General features: G+C 35.6%; 1 protein-coding gene across 31 annotated transcripts in view; it reads left to right on the top strand.

The window, feature by feature from the left end:
- Nucleotides 1-23,374, top strand: part of LOC127706185 (nostrin-like) — a 166,812-nt gene that overhangs the window by 49,607 nt on the left and 93,831 nt on the right. Inside the window, exons 3-8 of one of the 31 annotated variants that reach the window (XM_052210636.1) lie at nucleotides 11,752-11,860; nucleotides 13,226-13,298; nucleotides 18,023-18,175; nucleotides 19,779-19,934; nucleotides 20,586-20,666; nucleotides 21,743-21,904. In XM_052210636.1, coding sequence (XP_052066596.1) covers nucleotides 11,752-11,860; nucleotides 13,226-13,298; nucleotides 18,023-18,175; nucleotides 19,779-19,934; nucleotides 20,586-20,666; nucleotides 21,743-21,904 — 734 coding nt within the window. The other 30 variants (XM_052210669.1, XM_052210668.1, XM_052210643.1 and 27 more) reach the window with 30 other exon arrangements.

Raw genomic sequence — 23,374 nt, 5'->3', positions numbered from 1 at the left:
CTCTGAATGGATATCCATAATGTTTTATAATGGCCTCTGAATGGATATCCATGTTTTATAATGGCCTCTGAATGGATATCCATAATGTTTTATAATGGCCTCTGAATGGATATCCATGTTTTATAATGGCCTCTGAATGGATATCCATGTTCTATAATGGCCTCTGATTGGATATCCATGTTTTATAATGGCCTCTGAATGGATATCCATGTTTTATAATGGCCTCTGAATGGATATCCATGTTCTATAATGGCCTCTGAATGGATATCCATAATGTTTTATAATGGCCTCTGAATGGATATCCATGTTTTATAATGGCCTCTGAATGGATATCCATGTTCTATAATGGCCTCTGATTGGATATCCATGTTTTATAATGGCCTCTGAATGGATATCCATGTTTTATAATGGCCTCTGAATGGATATCCATGTTTTATAATGGCCTCTGAATGGATATCCATGTTTTATAATGGCCTCTGAATGGATATCCATGTTTTATAATGGCCTCTGAATGGATATCCATACTGTTTTATAGTGGATTTTGGATGGCTATTCAGCCATACTGTTTGATAGTGGCCTCTGAATGGCTATTCACCTATAATGATTTATGATGGCCTCTGAATTGCTATCCATACAGAAACTTTGAATGACTACTGGTTATGTTGTAATATAGCATCAGTGATGCTATCGTTAATGTTTGATAATGAGCTCTGAATGACTTTTGATAATGTGTTATAGGGGATTTGTTGTATTGTTTATACAATATCAGGTTGGAATCATTTGACCACCTTAGCCAATTGCCATGGTTTTAAATGACTTGTTTTAACCATCAAACTAAAAAGATGCACTGGCACAATTATGTTTGATTTCTTTTATACTCTAAGAACAGACAGTTTCCTTCACCTATTAATCTGACCACCATAAAATAATATGAATATGTAGAAATTATGAATATATAGAAACATATAGATAATTACTATAAACTTATTTATAGTACCAGTCATATTCTGGCTAAGTTTAGAGATTAATTATTATTTTCTGATCTTTACTATAAACTTATTTGGGGTACCAGTCATAGTCTGGCTAAATTAAGAGATTATTGTTTTCTGATCTTTACTATAAACTTATTTGGGGTACCAGAGTCATAGTCTGGCTAAGTTAAGAGATTATTGTTTTCTGATCTTTACTATAAACTTATTTGGAGTACCAGTCATAGTCTGGCTAAGTTTAGAGATTATTATTTTCTGATCTTTACAATTAAATAACAGGAAGTTTCTTAATGTTGTAGGAATATTTCAGATTGGGATTATTAGCAATCTTACAATATTTTCCACTTTCAGATTTATTAATCAGAGAATTGCTTTCTTATATTTTCACAATACGTATTTATGTATATATATATAGATATAGATAGGATATTTATTTCTGTTCATATTTGTCTTATTTTGGTTCATATTTGTCAGGATTGGATCCAGGGTTTGATGAAAGGAGGGGGTTGTCTCTCAAAGTGGAGTGTATATTTAGCAAATACTTAAATTGAAAGAAAAGGGATGCCTTTCTGTCATTCATTAATATTTTGGTGATCTTCAAGGCCTTATATTTTTAAAAGGGCTAACAGTAATGCTTCTTGAAAAGTTCATTATATTTGGAATCTTTTAAGTATTTCTAATGACTTTTAATCACCATTTGATGTTCATGGAGACCTTACCATCATCATGTTTTATAGCTTCCCTCTTCATCACCATAATCTAAATGAAAAAAAATATCTAAATTATCCTTTTATAGTGTAAATTATTGCTCAGGCTTTTTAAATCTTAAAGATGATACTAAAAAATGTATTTGTATTAATTTAGAAAGGATTTACTTTGTGTTTTGGTTCTCCCATGGCTGGAGTAGATAATCATTAACATATTATTTATCCTCCACTGACTATCATTGTCAGCAGCCCTGTTTTGGTTCTCCCATGGCAGGAGTAGATACTCATTAACATATTATTTATCCTCCACTGATTATCATTGTCAGCAGCCCTGTTTCCAGTGTAAAACAATAGCAGATGAAATTATTTGAATCTGAACTTTTTAACCCAGTTCTGAATTGAACATGTTTTTCATTATTTAGATCATAGGTGCTTGAGGACAGGACCCTTTGTTGAGCCCCCATAGTCCCTCGCCCTTTATTATCATTTATTTGTACCATATGTATACCAATATACCATAATTTTACTTTAAATATACATGTTTACTATCAATGTGCCACTCAACCATATTTAGAGTAAAAATATGGTATATTGGTATACATATAAATGGTACAAATGAATGAACAAATGAATGATATATATTAGAAAATTGGATATCTGTGATAATAAAGGGGGAGGACCTTGGGGGCTAAACAGAGTCCTGTCCTCAAGCACCTATGATCTAGTTCAATGATGATGTTTTATTATTTAAAGTTAGTTAATGATGTTTTATTATTTAAAGTTAGTTAATGATGTTTTATTATTTAAAGTTAGTTAATGATGTTTTATTATTTAAAGTTAGTAAATGATGTTTTCAACATTTATATTGCGAGGCCATCAAATATGTCTTTCAGACTCAACCATTTCAAATTCAACTTTAACATCACTGTTTACTTAATTTGATGGTTGAGGCACTATAATCATGCATTCAGCAGGAACATCATCTTTGTATAGTTTTCATTTAGTGATAAATATAATACAAAAATTAAAGAGATGTTGTTACAATTGTATTATTGCGAGCCAAATGAAACTTTTCCACAGAGTCATCTCCTCTTGTTCAAGGTATTTAAACTTTTGTCAGTTCTATTGTCTCATTGAATAAATACAATAGCTATTGTTTTCTGTGTAGTTTATTCACTGGAACCTTTGAATTTCTTCTAAGAGAAATACATCGCTCATTGATTAATTTACCTGATTGAAAAATTATCTTCTGAGTAGATGAAAATACATGTATCAACTCACAAAACTGCATGTTATGTTGTATTTATTCAATATCAATAGTATACTTTCATGAATCAATGTAAACACTGACTCAAACTTTAAAAGTAAATTTCTGACAAAATTTTCAACATTTTTCCAATTGAAATTTGTTTTTTGACCAAGATCTAGATGAAATGACTCTGTGGAATAGTTTCAATTGGTTCACAACAAAAACATTCATACAGAACTATCCACATACGACCATAGGGACAAGAATAAAAGTATCTACACAAGTTAAAAATGATTAAATTTCGTTCTCCTTTCATTCAGAAAGTTAATTTGGGAAAAACCAAGGATGTTACACATTTTTGATTGATATGACAGAATAACACAATAAAATCATATTACTACTAAATTCTCCATGGAGAAAAAAGGAGAGAATTTATCAATATATTACACGTCTAAATAATTGACATCTTGTTTTTCAATATGAAACCTATCTGTATATTTGTCAGAGCATATTAGAATTTTGTTATAAAATCGCCTGACAAAGGTTAAAATTCATTTATCATCTTGATGGAATTACTTTAAGGTTGATTAAAATCAAATTATCTGACAATCTGATTACAATAGAAGATTTTGTCATGCACGAAAGCAGTTTTGTGGTCTGTACAATTAAAGTTATTGTATACTTTAAAATTAACATGCAATATTTATTTCAGACTGAGTCACAATATATGTGATACTTATTTCAGACTGAGTCACATGTGATACTTATTTCAGACTGAGTCACAATATATGTGATACTTATTTCAGACTGAGTCACATGTGATACTTATTTCAGACTGAGTCACAATATATGTGATACTTATTTCAGACTGAGTCACAATATAGGTGATACTTAAGTCACAATATATGTGATACTTATTTCAGACTGAGTCACAATATATGTGATACTTATTTCAGACTGAGTTCAAGCTATCATAAAGTGTTAAATTCAGGTTGAGCTAAAACTTTTGTACAATTTCAGACTAAGCTGGTAAAAATGATTAGACCTTGCTGAAACTATCCTCTGTTACTAAGATTTATGTTATAGGTGTAGATATTAGTCTGGAAAATCAAAGCTTATTTATTAGTTGAAATTTGGCTTTAAACTAGCTTTCAGTAACTGTGAGTTAAGTCTTAGATTTGGGGCTTGTGTCTTTAGTTCTTTTTGGGTTGCTCCGCACTGATCTGATAAGTCCAGCACTGTCCAACTGGTTTTTGTCGAGCCTGCGACTTTTGTCGCAGAAAGCTCGACATAGGGATAGCGATCCGGCGGCGGCGGCGGCTACGGCGGCGGCGGCGGCGGCGGCGTTAGCTAACTTCTTAAAAGCTTTATATTTTAGAAGATGGAAGACCTGGATGCTTCATACTTTGTATATGGATGCCTCATGTTACGAAGTTTCAGTCAGTCACATGTCCAATGTCCTTGACCTCATTTTCATGGTTCAGTGACTACTTGAAAAAAAAGTTCAGATTTTTTGTAATGTTAAATTCTCTCTTATTATAAGTAATAGGATAACTATATTTGGTATGTGCGTACCTTGCAAGGTCCTCATGCCCGTCAGACAGTTTTCACTTGACCTCGACCTCATTTCATGGATCAGTGAACAAGGTTAAGTTTTGGTGGTCAAGTCCATATCTCAGATACTATAAGCAATAGGTCTAGTATATTCGGTGTATGGAAGGACTGTAAGGTGTACATGTCCAACTGGCAGGTGTCATCTGACCTTGACCTCATTTTCATGGTTCAGTGGTTATAGTTAAGTTTTTGTGTTTTGGTCTGTTTTTCTTATACTGTATGCAATAGGTCTACTATATTTGGTGTATGGAATGATTGTAAGGTGTACATGTCTAGCTGGCAGGTGTCATCTGACTTTGACCTCATTTTCATGGTTCAGTGGTCAAAGTTAAGTTTTTGAGTTTTGGTCTTTTTTTCTAATACTGCATGCAATAGGTCAGCTATATTTGGTGTATGGAATGATTGTAAGGTGTACATGTCTAGCTGGCAGGTGTCATCTTACCTTGACCTCATTTTCATGGTTCAGTGGTCAAAGTTAAGTTTTTGAGTTTTGGTCTTTTTTTCTAATACTATATGCAATAGTTCAACTATATTTGGTGTATGGAAATATTTTATGATCTATATGTCAGTCACGCAGGTTTTATTTGACCTTGACCTCATTTTCAAGGTTCATTGCTCAGTGTTTAGTTTTTGTGTTTTCGTCTGTTTTTCTTAAACTATAAGCAATAGGTCAACTATATTTGTTGTATGGAAGAATTGTTAGCTGTACATGCCTGCCTAGCATGGTTCATCTGACCTTGACCTCATTTTCATGGTTCATTGGTCAATGTTTAGTTTACTTGGTTAATGTTAAGTTTATGTGACAGTTGTAATAAAGCTTTATATTTAGGACTATCAACATAATATCAATGATTAGTAAAGAAGGCGAGACATTTCAGCGTGTGCACTCTTGTTACAATTTGCTATTCTGTTGTGCTGTTACCCCACTGTCCTATTGAGTAAAGGGATGGGTTGAACGATCACAAACATGTTTAACACAACTACATACACCTTATCACTATTTGTCAGCCATTACTGGACATCACAAAGGTTCCCGTAAAATTTTGAGGTCACAGTAGAAAATAACTGACGCCACAATGGAAAAGTGATTGTTGTATGACATCAATAGTTCAACCGGCACAGATTCTTGGGTCAATCGTCGCAGATTTCCAAAAAGCGATAAGGTCTATTGTGCCTAACCTAATTAAGCCATGAGCCTGTAGTTCAGTGGTTGTCCTTGGTTGCTGTCTGTATTTTAGAACATAAATGAGTCTGTTGGATTTCTCTCATCAATTGCTACACATTTTCTCATCCCTTTGCTTTTTAAGGCTTACTATTCTGTGTGGGTTTTGATCATTGTTGAAGATTGTACAGCAACATGTAATGTTTCACATCTTTGACCTTTTGGATTTGAATGGATAGTTGTACATCTCATTGGCAACATACCTGACATCTTTCTCTATTTATATTCACTGAAAGTTAAGCTAAACTATCCTCTGTCATTCATTTCAAACTTACTGAGTTAGCCAAAACAGAATCCTATGTGAAAAGAAGCTATTTGATAACTTAAATGTCCCTATTTTATCTATTGCCATACAGGAAATAAGGATATTGTGTTAATGTCAGTCCAAAACAGTAATGCAATTTTGATTGCCTTTTTTTTTAAGTTTCCTAACAAAAATCATATTGGAAATGTCATTGCACTTGTTGATATTATGGCATTTCTGCAAAGTATAGTCTGTACATGAAATAGACAGATTTAACATTGTTTCATAACTTGATGATTAAGATGGTTTAAAAGACAATTTAAGTGGCTCTTAGTGTAAAATTACAGGAAATTATGTTTGTTTGTTCAATAATAGAATCTCAATTGATTGCAGCAAACTGTAATAATTAATTTGACAAGGAACTTAGTAATTGAATGATGCTGACAACAGAAGGAAGACGGTCAGACATTTTGATGGTTGATTAATGTTATTTGGCACAAATGACTTATTTTTAATGGCTTGACCAATATATGGTAATTGTCCTATTTCTGAGTTTTTTTACTTATTCTTCTTAACAATTATCATTTATCTAGAAGAAATAGATGACAGTTATAGAGTTTTTTTTTGTCGACCATATGATTAATTTTACTCTCCTTCTTATGTCGATAGGGGTGAAGCCGGGAGGGAGTGGGGTCATTGCAGGGGTAACAGTCGATAGGGGTGAAGGGGAGGGAGTGGGGTCATTGCAGGGGTAACAGCTATTCGATAGGGGTGAAGGGGAGGGAGTGGGGTCATTGCAGGGGTAACAGTCAATAGGGGTGAAGGGGAGGGAGTGGGGTCATTGCAGGGGTAACAGTCAATAGGGGTGAAGGGGAGGGAGTGGGGTCATTGCAGGGGTAACAGCTAGTCGATAGGGGTGAAAGGGAGGGAGTGGGGTCATTGCAGGGGTAACAGTCAATAGGGGTGAAGGGGAGGGAGTGGGGTCATTGCAGGGGTAACAGTCAATAGGGGTGAAGGGGAGGGAGCGGGGTCATTGCAGGGGTAACAGTCAATAGGGGTGAAGGGGAGGGAGTGGGGTCATTGCAGGGGTAACAGCTAGTCGATAGGGGTGAAGGGGAGGGAGTGGGGTCATTGCAGGGGTAACAGTCAATAGGGGTGAAGGGGAGGGAGTGGGGTCATTGCAGGGATAACAGTCAATAGGGGTGAAGGGAAGGGAGTGGGGTCATTGCAGGGGTAACAGCTAGTCGATAGGGGTGAAGGTGAGGGAGCGGGGTCATTGCAGGGATAACAGTCAATAGGGGTGAAGGTGAGGGAGTGGGGTCATTGCAGGGGTAACAGCTAGTCGATAGAGGTGAAGGTGAGGGAGCGGGGTCATTGCAGGGATAACAGCTAGTCGATAGGGGTGAAGGTGAGAGAGCGGGGTCATTGCAGGGGTAACAGTCAGTAGGGGTGAAGGTGAGGGAGTGGGGTCATTGCAGGGGTAACAGCTAGTCGATAGGGGTGAAGGTGAGGGAGCAGGGTCATTGCAGGGGTAACAGTCAATAGGGGTGAAGGTGAGGGAGTGGGGTCTTTGCAGGGGTAACAGCTAGTTGATAGGGGTGAAGGGGAGGGAGTGGGGTCATTGCAGGGGTAACAGTCAATAGGGGTGAAGGGGAGGGAGTGGGGTCATTGCAGGGGTAACAGTCAATAGGGGTGAAGGGGAGGGAGTGGGGTCATTGCAGGGGTAACAGTCGATAGGGGTGAAGGGGAGGGAGTGGGGTCATTGCAGGGGTAACAGTCGATAGGGGTGAAGGGGAGGGAGTGGGGTCATTGCAGGGGTAACAGTCAATAGGGATGAAGCCGGGAGGGAGTGGGGTCATTGCAGGGGTAACAGTCGATAGGGGTGTAGGGGAGGGAGTGGGGTCATTGCAGGGGTAACAGTCGATAGGGGTGAAGGGGAGGGAGTGGGGTCATTGCAGGGGTAACAGTCGATAGGGGTGAAGGGGAGGGAGTGGGGTCATTGAAGGGGTAACAGTCAATAGGGGTGAAGGTGAGGGAGTGGGGTCATTGCAGGAGTTACAGTCGATAGGGGTGAAGGGAAGGGAGTGGGGTCATTGCAGGGGGAACAGTTGATAGGGGTGAAGGTGAGGGAGCGGGGTCATTGCAGGGGTAACAGTCGATATGGGTGAAGGGGAGGGAGTGGGGTCATTGCAGGGGTAACAGTCAATAGGGGTGAAGTGGAGGGAGTGGGGTCATTGCAGGGGTATCAGTCAAAAGGGGTGAAGGTGAGGGAGTGGGGTCATTGCAGGGGTAACAGTCAGGGGTGAAGGGGAGGGAGTGGGGTCATTGCAGGGGTAACAGTCGATAGGGGTGAAGGGGAGGGAGTGGGGTCATTGCAGGGGTAACAGTCAATAGGGATGAAGCCAGGAGGGAGTGGGGTCATTGCAGGGGTAACAGTCGATAGGGGTGAAGGGGAGGGAGTGGGGTCATTGCAGGGGTAACAGTCGATAGGGGTGAAGGGGAGGGAGTGGGGTCATTGCAGGGGTAACAGTCGATAGGGGTGAAGGGGAGGGAGTGGAGTCATTGCAGGGGTAACAAATTTTAATGAGTGGTTGACCATGGTTTCTTATTTGGTATCAATATGGGTGGATTGATGTTTATGTGTTGGAAAGATAAACTTTCAACAATATTCAGGATGAGTTAACCTTGACACATGATTCCTTAACTTCCAGCAAAGTCATTGTTCTTATCTCTAAATACCCTGTGGTTTAAGAGGAGTCTTTATTTAAGCAGCAAATACCAAATTTGAATTCTTGTGTTTGACTGAGCTGGAGATAAAATCCACAACCTCCCACACACAAGGTCACAATTCTAATTAACTAAAGACCACTGAGGCTGTTCAGAAATTTGTAGTTAGCGGCTTAATATTTGTGCTATAAAAACTGAAATTAATCAATTTAAATGATGTTGACTATATATATTCATAGTGTGTAGGATGGAATGACTTCTGTATCAGTAGGTTAATTAACTTTTATTATAATCAGCTGTGAGTGTTATTGGATACAGTATTATTATACCCCACTTTAGAAAAAGGGGCTACATTGCATTCACCCTGTCTGTCCATCTGTGAATCCAAGCTGTTCATGCAACAAATATTTTTACCCCACTCAGAAGCAACATAACACATTTAATGATTTCAGTTTTGGTCACTTGACAGTGATGATTTGTAATGTGATCTATTTTGGGAATTGTCAGATCTATAGTAGATACTTCCTGTTTGCAGATACTTTGAACTTTTCAATGAACTTAAAAATTTCCATCACACATTTCTCCAATACTAATGAACAGAATGACTTCATACTTGGTCAACATCTAAATAGTGATGATTTGTAATGTATGTTTGCTGTTTCTGATCTATCAGACACTTACTTCCGGTTTTCCAATACTTTGAATTATAACTGGGGTATGCTTAGCAAAACAACATGTTGATTTTTGTTGAGCCTGCCTAATTTATTTCGCAAAAGCAAGAAAAAGTGATCCTAGATTCCGTTATCGGTATCATCAACATTTAGGTTCAGTCTGTGGTTAAAGTTTTTTAAGACATCAATAAATTTGTCAAGCCTACATGGAATTTTATGAAATTTGGACAGAAGCTTGTTTATGACCAAAATACAGTATCGGGAGCCAAATTTTGAAAATATTTATTTTCATTTTTCCATATTTTACTGAAAAATGAACTTCGTTTTTTTTACATTTAACATTCATATTTAGTCTGAGGTTAAAGTTTTATAATCATCAATAACTTTGTCAAACCTTCCTAGAATTATATGAAACTTTTTTATGATTTGAAGAGATATTGTCTGAAGCAAACTTTTGAAAATATATTTTTAAGTTGGTTACGCTGAAGTGTGATGGTTGCGCTGAAGTGTGATGGTTACGCTGAAGTGTGATGGTTACGCTGAAGTGTGATGGTTGCGCTGAAGTGTGATGGTTACGCTGAAGTGTGATGGTTATGCTGAAGTGTGATGGTTACGCTGAAGTGTGATGGTCAGTGCATCGAAGTGTGATAGTCCTTTAGCTGATGTCTTTTAATTTTTGTGTTGGGTTGCTGTTCTGTTGATGTATACACCATATATTTTAATTATATATATATATCATGTTTATATATGTAGGACTTGTTCTGTTGATGTATACACGATATATTTTAATTATATATATATCATGTTTATGTATGTAGGACTTGGAGGTGCTATGGGGATGCTGAAGTGTGATGGTCCTTTCGCTGATGTCTTTTAAGTTTTTTGTCATATCTTGTTGCTGTCTAATGGATGTAAATCCCACATATTTTATTCATTAATATCATGTAAGATATAAGATAAACGCCATTGAGCAAAAGATTGTAATATACATCTTCCGCAGTGAATTAAATGATGGGATGAGCGTGATGTTGTCTCGTCTCCTTTCGTCATGGCCATTATAACATCAGACGTAATTACTATTAAAACCTTGACCTGAGAGAAATGAACAATCAGCAATTACACAGTTATTACATTAAAATTACTATCAGAACCTTGACCCCAGAAACTAACTGAAAAAAATCAGGATATTCGTTTCATTAATTAATCAGATTATAATCTTTCTTGTTTTTACTTAATTAACTTTTGTTACCAGAGGGCTTTTAATGCGTATTGATTTTTCAGGTTTGTGTCAGAGTTAATTAAGTTTATAACCATCTTATACCTGACTTTGTGAATTAATAAGTCCGAAAAATGATCTTTGATTATTATTCTGTTATCACATATGAAATAAATGTCGTGAGAACAATTAACTTGCATGCTGAAGTCCTCTGCTCAAATATAATACATAGAATGAAGCATTAAATAATATCAGATTAGAATATTATTATACTTGATTTGTGTGAGATTGTTCAGATTACTCTTAAATGGGAAGTCTAATCAGTTGTTGTTTATTTTATTGTCTTTTCTAAAAAATTATATTGATTGCAAATCTTAGGTGGTCTCCACTAAAATTATTTGCAAAATGTCTTGACCCAGGCAATTGAAAGCTTAGTGACATATATGGTAAAGATATATTGTTTAGTTCAGTATGTTGACTTCTAGATTTCATTTTAACTCATCTGGCCAAAGGCTTTAATTTGGCATCTATATTCTTCATCCATCTGTGATTTCAAAGGTCATCCTCAAAAATTCAAAGCCGATTTAGATAAAACTTGACATGAATGATCCTAAGGGAGTCTATATTTTAGTTTGTTAATTATCACTACTGTGGATCTATAATTATCTAATAAATTGCAAACCAAGATATACAGAGAAAATCCTACAAGGTAAAAAGTGCATAGTAAGGGGGAAATCCCGAGGTCCCGAATTTAAAGATAATTAAATCCCGACATCCCAAAATTTCGAAAAAAGAATTCCCGGATCCCGAAAGGATCAATCCCGAAATCCCGAGCTTAAAGACACCCGATCCCGGAGTCCAGATAAAGGTCCTACCCCCCTCATAGTAGATCTGAATATCTTTTTATACCCCCCTTTAATTTTTCTATTCTGGACTGTTTGGAATTAAAAGTTATAGTTGAGTTTTGTCCACAGCAAGGATCACTTCTAAATGAAGGAACTAAGGATTTTGTTGAAATCAGCATTTAAAAATGATTGCAAAAATATCAAAGTCAAAAGTAAAATTAAAATTCGACTCAAAGTTGAGTACTAGTTGTAATTTTTTTTTTTCAGTTGCAGAATTTGCCCAGCAGATGGCAGCAGCACATGAACAGTTTGCCAAGGAAGTTCAGGCAGTGATTGGTACATTTAGACGTAAAAATAATGAATTCAAATTTGAACGGTATGTGATGAAATGGTAGCTGTAATTTATTCTTTTCGATGCACAAATAATGAATTAAAGTCTGAATAGTAAATGATTATTTGTTTGCCAAGATATTCTTTCCAATTTGTTTTCCTAATATGCAAAAATAATGAATTAAATTTAAATGGTAATTGATTGATTAATTGTTTGCTAAGATAAGTACTTGCAAATTTCTTCTTAATAAAATGATGAATTCAAATTTGATTTATCTGAGTTTGAAATGAAATGAGGAGCTTTGATTTGGGCATTTTGACATTATATTAAGAATGTAGAGTTATCACTTTTATCTACTTTCATCTACTTTCATCTATACATCAATGAAACAGCAACCCAACAAAATAAATAACAAAAAGACATCAATATGTTCTTAATATCCTTGAGTCTAAACAGTTATAAATAAGCTAAGACAGATACTATCATAGAAAGATCAGCTGTTCGTAATAAATTCTCCAAATAACAATAATAAAAAGGCAAAAAGAAAACAGTAATGATATGATATAAGACAACCTAACGAGGTTCCTGATTGTGACATATGATAGCGTTGTCTGTTTGTCATTGACATATGAGTGTGAATATCACTTTGGTGTCTTCAGCCTCTCTTTAACTGAAAGCAGACTTAAAGTACTGAACATGCTGATGCATTATAATTTGAGCAATGTTTTCAGAGGCTTTGTAGTTCTATTCAATGAACAGATGATCTGTTATTTGACATTTGCATAATTAAATTTCAATACGGCTCATCACTTTAGCAGTCAGATCTGTTGAATAGTGACGCCAAATTTTTTTTTGAAAGTGTTATAATTTGACGTTTGTTGTCAGAGTTTTCTATCCTTATTTGATTTTATTGACAAGTTGACATAAGGAAAGCATGTTTGACATTCAGGCTTGGAGAATTAGATGTGAAAGTTAAATGTCAACATAATAGTAACAATACGTTAGAGTATAGTATGTACCAGTTAATGACAAGTACGGAGGAACATGATTTGTAATTTTCTCACCAAATATTACATAAGATATACTGATATGGATATATTTACACCAACAGAAATAGTAAATTATTGGTACAATGTTTAATACGTTAAGTTCTCAATTTTAATTTTTTGTTGTTGCACTATTATGAAGTACAGTATTTGACTTTAAAAAAGTTTCTGTTGTCAATAGTGCCCCTTCCTAATAACTGTGTCCTTTATAAAAAAGTAATTTGCTGAAGAGAAACAAAGATTGAAACAAATCTGTATGTAGGTATATTTTGTCTTTATTTCTGTTTGGTTTTCTTGTTGCTGCATTGTACTGTTGCTGTATAAAAATTCCATCACTGCACTTGTAACAATTGTTACATTTCAGACCAGTAGACTCACCTTCATCTATACAGAAAGCTTGGGAATCACTTCTTCATGAGACAGAAATGGATGCACAGGTAAGTCTGGGAATTACTTCTTCATGAGACAGAAATGGATGCACAGGTAAGTCTGGGAATCACTTCTTCATGAGACAGAAATGGATACACAGGTAAGTCTGGGGATCACTTCTTCATGAGACAGAAATGGATGCACAGGTAAGTCTTGGAATCACTTCTTCATGAGACAGAAATGGATGCACAGGTAAGTCTTGGAATCACTTCATGAGGCAGAAATGGATGCACAGGTAAGTCTGGGAATCACTTCTTCATGAGACAGAAATGGATGCACAGGTAAGTCTGGGAATCACTTCTTAATGAGGCAGAAATGGATGCACAGGTAAGTCTTGGAATCACTTCATGAGGCAGAAATGGATGCACAGGTAAGTATGGGAATCACTTCTTCATGAGACAGAAATGGATGCACAGGTAAGTCTGGGGATCACTTCTTCATGAGACAGAAATGGATGCACAGGTAAGTCTGGGGATCACTTCTTCATGAGACAGAAATGGATGCACAGGTAAGTCGGGAATCACTTCTTCATGAGACAGAAATGGATGCACAGGTAAGTCTGGGAATCACTTCTTCATGAGACAGAAATGGATGCACATGTAAGTCTGGGGATCACTTCTTCATGAGACAGAAATGGATGCACAGGTAAGTCTGGGGATCACTTCTTCATGAGACAGAAATGGATGCACAGGTAAGTCGGGAATCACTTCTTCATGAGACAGAAATGGATGCACAGGTAAGTCTGGGAATCACTTCATGAGGCAGAAATGGATGCACAGGTAAATCTTGGAATCACTTCTTCATGAGACAGAAATGGATGCACAGGTAAGTCTGGGAATCACTTCTTCATGAGACAGAAATGGATGCACAGGTAAGTCTGGGAATCACTTCTTCATGAGACAGAAATGGATGCACAGGTAAGTCTGGGGATCACTTCTTCATGAGACAGAAATGGATGCACAGGTAAGTCTGGGAATCACTTCTTAATGAGGCAGAAATGGATGCACAGGTAAGTCTTGGAATCACTTCATGAGGCAGAAATGGATGCACAGGTAAGTATGGGAATCACTTCTTCATGAGACAGAAATGGATGCACAGGTAAGTCTGGGGATCACTTCTTCATGAGACAGAAATGGATGCACAGGTAAGTCTGGGGATCACTTCTTCATGAGACAGAAATGGATGCACAGGTAAGTCGGGAATCACTTCTTCATGAGACAGAAATGGATGCACAGGTAAGTCTGGGAATCACTTCTTCATGAGACAGAAATGGATGCACATGTAAGTCTGGGGATCACTTCTTCATGAGACAGAAATGGATGCACAGGTAAGTCTGGGGATCACTTCTTCATGAGACAGAAATGGATGCACAGGTAAGTCGGGAATCACTTCTTCATGAGACAGAAATGGATGCACAGGTAAGTCTGGGAATCACTTCATGAGGCAGAAATGGATGCACAGGTAAATCTTGGAATCACTTCTTCATGAGACAGAAATGGATGCACAGGTAAGTCTGGGAATCACTTCTTCATGAGACAGAAATGGATGCACAGGTAAGTCTGGGGATCACTTCTTCATGAGACAGAAATGGATGCACAGGTAAGTCGGGAATCACTTCTTCATGAGACAGAAATGGATGCACAGGTAAGTCGGGAATCACTTCTTCATGAGACAGAAATGGATGCACAGGTAAGTCTGGGGATCACTTCTTCATGAGACAGAAATGGATGCACAGGTAAGTCGGGAATCACTTCTTCATGAGACAGAAATGGATGCACAGGTAAGTCTGGGAATCACTTCATGAGGCAGAAATGGATGCACAGGTAAATCTTGGAATCACTTCTTCATGAGACAGAAATGGATGCACAGGTAAGTCTGGGAATCACTTCTTCATGAGACAGAAATGGATGCACAGGTGAGGCTGGGAATCTTTTTCATTATACATATACATATTTAACCAACACCACCATCCTTAAAGGTATAATATAAAAGTAAGATGATTACCCCTTGACAACTCTCCAGCAGAGACCTAATGATGTAGAAGTTATCAACTGTAGCTGTCACTGTACGGCCTTCAACAAGGAGCAAAACATGTTCTGTACAGTATGCTATAGGAGGCCCCGCAATAACAAATGTAAAACAAAGCACTGAGTTACAGGCTCCACACTTGGGACAGGCACATACAGAACGTGATGGGGTTCCTTATGTTAGCAGGTTCCCAACCCTCCCCCTATAGACCTTGGACAGTGGTGCAACAGAAAAACGCAAGAACTGTACAAAACAATAACAAAAGCAAATATGATAAAGAGCAACAAATGACAACCACTCACTGAGGCTCCTGACTTGGGACAGGTGTATATGTAAAATGTGGCGGGTTACACATGTCCAACCCTTCTCCTAACCTGGGACAGTGGTGTTACAATACAATGTTACAACAAACTATAAAATTAGTGGAAAAGGGCTTAACTCGTCAGTTAAATAGAGAATAGAAATGGGGGAAAGTGTCAAAAATACAACAACCCGACCAAAGAGCAGATAACAACCCAAGGCCACCTATGGGTCTTCAACACAGCGAGAAAATCCCACACCTGTAGGCGGGCTTCAGCTGTCCTCTAAACAATGAGGTAAGCAAAAAATAATGTAAAGCAAAAATGGTTATCACTTTGAAATGAGACTATGACATATGATGGAAATTAGACTAAAATATTTTTGATCGGGGAAAATTGATTCAGTGGGAAAATTTGAGCAGTATTTTAGAAATGGCGATATTAAAAAAGAATATAAGAGTTTTGGCAATACCTTATCTGTCCCCCCCCCCCCCCAAAAAAAAAAAAAAATTACCATTAAACATAAAAAACACCATCAACTTAAAAAAATTGAACCCTCCTTATCAGTTATCTTCACATAACTATATGTCAGTTAACCCATAGAGTAATCACAAATAACAATGGAGAAATAAATGTTATCTTTTCTATGATGTAATTTTGTTTTCTACATGGATAGCTGCCGAATAGAGCGTGACTTTCAAAAGTATCTGTTTCATCTAATTATGAAAAAATTAAATAGTAGTACATGTAACATCCAGTTTATTCCCAGATGGGTTGATGCTAATTAATGTTTAATTCTGATTTCTATAAAACAGTTGTCGATACAGACAGGCTTGTCACAATAGAATTTAAATTTGTGTTGAGTTTTTGGTGATGGTAGACTGAGAAGATATGTCTAGAAAGTACAAAATGTATTGGTATTGATTCATAGCTTTGGTGATTCTAAATAGTTATATATTAAATTTAGTAGCTCAGTTTATAGAAAAATTAAATGAGGCTGTAAAAAACCGTTAACAGACATTGAGACATTGTCTTGGTAGGAGGAGTAGTCTTTCTTGAGAGGGGTCTTATTAAAGGTGGACCACTTGTATTCTTTTATCATAGTCCTGACTCTACCTCTATTTTTTTCTAGGAACACCAAGATGATGCGTATCTTTAAAAAGAAATGGCCTTATTCCATCTTTTTAGCTCACCTGGCTGAAAGGCCAAGTGAGCTTTTCTCATCACTTGGTATCTGTCGTCTTCGTTAACTTTTGCAAAAATCTTCTCTTCTGAAACTACTGGGCCAAATTTAACAAAACTTGGCCACAATCATCATTTGGGTATCTAGTTTAAAAAATTTGATGCTAAGCAAAAATGATCAACAAGACAAGATCTACAAATAATTAACATGACCAAAATCGTTAGTCAACACCTTATTGAAGTTATTGCCCTATAATGACGATTTTCCCATTATTGCCAATTATATTAAAAGCTGTTATAGATAGATAGAAACAAATGATAAGCAAGACAAGATCTACAAATAAGCCAAAATGGCCTAAATCTTCAGTAGACTCGTTTTGGAGTTATTGCCCTTTAATGATAATTTTTTACAATTTTTTGCATTTTTTGCATATTATCTTGGAAACTATAATAGGTAAATAGAAACTTTGAAAAAGGAAACTTATCAGCAGGATAAGATCTACAGATATGTCAGTATTACTGAAATTGTCAGTTAACTCTTAATAGAATTGTTCCCCTTTGATGCTGACTTTTACTAAAAAAATGACCATTGTTGTAGATGAAGGTGAGAGACACAGGCTCTTTAGAGCCTCTTGTTTATTTCTTAGCTCACCTAGATGATACAAGTCTCTTATTTAACTAACTCTGTGCTTCTTTTTCAATGCATGCCATAAAGGATAAATATAAAAATAAGATTTGATTTGATTTTTGGTGTTTTAATGCCACTTTTGAGCACAGCTTTTGGGCTATTTCGTGGCAGCCAGTTTTTATTGGTGGAGGAAGCTGGAGTACATGGAGAAAACCACCTTCCTTCGATAGGAAAACTGACAATCCTAGTCAATTAAGATTGGAGTCAAGTGCACCCGCGGGGTTCGAACTCACAACCTCAGTGATTACAGTAGTAACTACTTAGACCACTCGGCCACCGAGGCCCCTATAAAAATAAGAAGATTGCCAATGAGACAACTATCAACCAGATTTTCCATGAAACACCTTAAAGATACCAAGGTGCAGAAAGCTACCATATAAAGAATGAAATTAATCCAACTTTTTGTTTTCAAATGGAGGTTCAAGTCTCAGTTTGAAGAATAACTTAATTTTTTACCTCTCTTTCTATTGGCACACCTGGATGCTACAAGCCTCAATGTGAAGATTGACCTAATTTTTAACCTTTCTATCTATAGGCACACCTGGATGCTGCAAGTCTACTTATAAATAATGTGTATAAACCTTTGGAAGAAGTGGCCATACACAAACAGAGTCAGGCTCATAAACTCAACAACTTCAGAGACAAGTTTGAAGAAATGTTGCAGAAAGTGGAAAACCAGATTGATAATGTAAGATTTAATGGAGGCCGATATAAATGGCAGTACCTCATTGGGATTTAGGGTATTTTTGGTAGTTACATTTACATGGAGATTGTTTGACTCTGTACCTTCAGTCATGGTTCATTGACTTTGGATATTTTTTTGTGTTAAGTATTGCTATTTTATTTTCAACATTTGCATTTAACTATCAAAATTAAAAAAAAGGCCAGACATATATCTGTGTTAACAGTTAATTTCTTACTAGGAATACAATCATGGATAATGATCTTTGTTAAAAATCATAAACTACCGGTATGTTTTTTAACATGTTTAAAGATAGGATTTCAAAAAAAATTTATATATAGGTATAGAATAATAAGCTATTCCAAATTGATTGAAGGTGCCAAAAAATAAAAAACTAATTGTGGTATTAACATACGTTTTGTTAACAAATTTGTGAAACATCATTTTATGCTAGGATTTCCATATAAATTGAAAATTAGGTATGATATGCTGTTCCAAATAGTGATTCTTAGTGTGGAATATGGAGTATAGATAGGTTTGGAATGACATCATTTGAATTTGAGCTATTTCCCTTGGCTGTCATTTTGGAGGGAGATCCTTACTCGATCATAGTGATGAGTTAAGTAAGGCTAAAAGAAATAAAAATTGTTCAGAAATACTCTGTTTCTTCATTCTAACAGTCAGACTCAGTATAACAATTTGAATTTGGCTGTTTTATGAAGGAATTTATGCACTTAGACCTCTATCAGGCACAAAAGGGAAGTAACTCTTGGTTAAATTGCGTCAGTCAAGATCTATTTATTTACTTACTGTTTGTATTAAAAAATAACAAATTTTGAAAAACTTTTTTTTTAGGTGGTTTTCAACAAAAATTGATATATATTTATAATATGCTCTCCAAATTGATTCTCCTTGTCAAATTGTGGTAAAAAGAGATGAATTTTTTTTTTTTTAACGAGCAGTGGTGATCAGCAAGACAAGATCTACAAATAGGTCAACATGACCTTAATCATTAATCCACTCCTCATAATAAGAGTTATTAGCCCTTTTCTCATGTTTAGCTATCAACTTAAAAAATAGAATTAATATGCCAAACTGTAAACAATAAAAAAATATTTAAACTTGGTCTTAAAATGATCAAAAGTCAGACGTTAATGTTTTCTGAAGTAAATCATCAAACAATAGGTTTGATTTAATTTATTAGGAACAGTGCGCAAAATTTAAATTTAAATACTTTATTTTCTACAGGAACTAAAATTTCATTAAATAGCTCCCCATATACCTGGTGTATCCCTTTGACGTTTCCAGCTTTTTGTTGTGAATGCTCATGTTGTAGATAGATTGAAAAATGTCATGAAATCTGATTGAATTATTTCCCTTTGTACAAATTGCAAAATCTGATTCTTGGGCGAATTACAATTTGATGTTTTTACAGTTTTATCTATTTGTAACTTCATTCATCCCTTTACTCAAAATGTTACCTTTTTACTGAAAGTCAAGATATATACAATTATTTTCAATGATTATTTTTGAGATTAAGTAAAAACCAATAAATGTAGGGTTATGATACCAAATCCTTATTTCTAACACACATATTCTGTTTTTTCAGGCAGAGAAAGATTACATAGTTGCTTACAATCAATATGAAGATTGTCATATTAACAAATCCATGCTGTACAATGCACACAACGAATACATTTTCCAGCTTCGGGCTTCCAATAGAAGTATAGACCAATTTCAGATAGCCATTCCGCAAGTTTTAGAGGTATATATGTTATATTAGAGAGAGAGGGAGTTACAGGCTTCAAATAGAAGTATAGACAGAGAAAGAGAGAACAAAGAAAACCAAAGATTGAGCCAACACAAACCCCCCCCCCCCCCCCCCCCCAAAAAAAAAAAAAATCGGGGGTGATATCAGATGATCCAGCATTTTCCAGTGAAAAGTCCAGTATTACACAAAATTCACCTTATACCAATCCAAGGTTATCATTCAATAGGTTTCAATGATTAATAATAAAGTTTATGATGCTCATTCATCTAAAAATAAAAAATAAAAACAGCAAAAAAACAACTAGATAACAAATTATTCCAAGTTTTGCAAAAAATAAATTTCACATTGTTGATTTATAAATATGAATTACTTCCCCTTCCTCACTGTTTGAATTAATCATCAATTTATTTGTGTGCATAAAGCTACCCCAATAATATTTTTTTAGAACAAAAAGTGTAGTTAGACATGCATAGTTATTTTCACAAAATATTTAGAAGTGCAGTCTGTAGTAAGTTCTCAGCAGTTTAGTATAACTTATGATCAATTTATTTGTAAGAGTAACGGCAAAAGAACTTCTAAATATTTTTGGCATAATAACTTTAGTCTGAAGATTATTTATTTTTCAGTGTTTTTCTTTTATTTCAGGAATTAGAAGAAATCTACATAGATACTAGTAACACAATCAATGTAGCTATAGAAAGTCACGCGTTATTACTTCTGACAAAGGTATATCAGTGTGTTCGTGTTTGTGTTTGTTTTTGTGTTTGCGTTTGTGTTTGTTTGTGTGTTTGTTTTTGTTTTTGTGTTTGTGTTTGTGTTTGAGTTAGTATGGGCATCTGAACATTCACTTAATAAAAAAGAATAAAGAGATGTGGTATGATTGCCAATGAGACAACTATCTACCAGGAGATGTGGTATGATTGCCAATAAGACAACTATCCACCAGGAGATGTGGTATGATTGCCAATGAGACAACTATCCACCAGGAGATGTGGTATGATTGCCAATGAGACAACTATCCACCAGGAGATGTGGTATGATTGCCAATGAGACAACTATCCACCAGGAGATGTGGTATGATTGCCAATGAGACAACTATCCACCAGGAGATGTGGTATGATTGCCAATGAGACAACTATCCACCAGGAGATGTGGTATGATTGCCAATGAGACAACTATCCACAAAGACAAAAGGTTGAGAATATAAACAACTGTAGGTCAATATTTTACAAAACTCATCTGTAGGTCAAATTTTCACTAAAATAAGGTCTTTTTAAATACTCAATAAATCATAAGATATAAAAATAAGAAGATGTGGTATGTATACATATAGTTGTTAACTTCTATGTCACTTGAAACTGGTAAAGAGTTGTTTCATTGGCAATTATACCACATCTTCTTATTTTTATATGATTTCAAATAGGACAACTCTCCGCCAGAGACCAAATGACCTAGAAGGTTAGCAAACCCATACCTCATAGCAAGCTATAAAAGGTCTCGAAATGACAACTGTTCAAAAGTTTACTGATTGAAAATTAATATTTGTTGAAGTATATATGAAATAAAATGAGATATGTGATATAAATCTATGAGACAGCAACACAGAATACTTAAAGTGCTTAATTTGCTGTGTCATCTTCCACTTGTGTATTGACCTCTATCCTTTCTATTAGATATCATATAGCAAAGAGATGACCATATGACCATTTCATAAAGAAACTTAATGTTGTGCAAGGCCCAAGTAAACTTGTGTACAGAATATTTCATTAGGTTATCGGTAATTTATCTATTAAATATTTCAGGCTAATGAACAGCATCGAAGATTTGAAGATTTGTTACAGATCTGTCGTCAAGTCAACCCTCAGCTTGATGTTTCTTACTTTGTAAACGCTTTGAACCCTGAATGTGCCAAGTTTGAACTTAAGCATCATAAGTTTCACCCATTAGATGGCACTGAGAATGAGGTAAGTGTGTGAAAACTTTACATACATCAACCTAACAATGAAAATGAAGTAAGTGTGTGAAAACTTTACATACATCAACCTAACAATGAAAATGAAGTAAGTGTGAGAAAACATTACATACATCAACCTAACAGTGAGAATGAGGTAAGTGTGTGAAAACTTTAAATACATCAACCTAACATTGAGAATGAGGTAAGTGTGTGAAAACTTTAAATACATCAACCTAACATTGAGAATGAGGTAAGTGTGTGAAAACTTTACATACATCAACCTAACATTGAGAATGAGGTTAGTGTGTGAAAACTTTAAATACATCAACCTAACATTGAGAATGAGGTAAGTGTGTGAAAACTTTAAATACATCAACCTAACATTGAGAATGAGGTAAGTGTGTGAAAACTTTAAATACATCAACCTAACATTGAGAATGAGGTAAGTGTGTGAAAACTTTAAATACATCAACCTAACATTGAGAATGAAGTAAGTGTGTGAAAACTTTACATACATCAACCTAACAGTGAGAATGAAGTAAGTGTGTGAAAACTTTACATACATCAACCTAACACTGAGAATGAGGTAAGTGTGTGAAAACGTTACATACATCAACCTGACAGTGAAAATGAAGTAAGTGTGAGAAAACGTTACATACATCAACCTAACAGTGAGAATGAAGTAAGTGTGTGAAAACTTTACATACATCAACCTAACAGTGAGAATGAGGTAAGTGTGAGAAAACCTTAAATACATCAACCTAACAATGAAAATGAAGTAAGTGTGAGAAAACGTTACATACATCAACCTAACATTGAGAATGAGGTTAGTGTGTGAAAACTTTAAATACATCAACCTAACATTGAGAATGAAGTAAGTGTGTGAAAACTTTACATACATCAACCTAACAGTGAGAATGAAGTAAGTGTGTGAAAACTTTACATACATCAACCTAACACTGAGAATGAGGTAAGTGTGTGAAAACGTTACATACATCAACCTGACAGTGAAAATGAAGTAAGTGTGAGAAAACGTTACATACATCAACCTAACAGTGAGAATGAAGTAAGTGTGTGAAAACTTTACATACATCAACCTGACAGTGACAATGAAGTAGGTGTGTGAAAACTTTACATACATCAACCTAACACTGAGAATGAAGTAAGTGTGTGAAAACTTTACATACATCAACCCAACAGTGAGAATGAAGTAAGCGTGTGAAAACTTTAAATACATCAACCTAACAGTGAGAATGAGGTAAGTGTGAGAAAACTTTACATACATCAACCTAACAGTGAAAATGAAGTAAGTGTGAGAAAACGTTACATACATCAACCTAACAGTGAGAATGAAGTAAGTGTGTGAAAACTTTACATACATCAACCTGACAGTGACAATGAAGTAGGTGTGTGAAAACTTTACATACATCAACCTAACACTGAGAATGAAGTAAGTGTGTGAAAACTTTACATACATCAA

The sequence above is a fragment of the Mytilus californianus genome, unplaced genomic scaffold, assembly GCF_021869535.1.
Source record: "Mytilus californianus isolate M0D057914Y unplaced genomic scaffold, xbMytCali1.0.p SCAF_6, whole genome shotgun sequence".
Lineage (NCBI taxonomy): Eukaryota > Metazoa > Mollusca > Bivalvia > Mytilida > Mytilidae > Mytilus > Mytilus californianus.
Note: the sequence above shows the minus strand (reverse complement) of the source record. Positions and strands in the feature narration are given on the sequence as shown.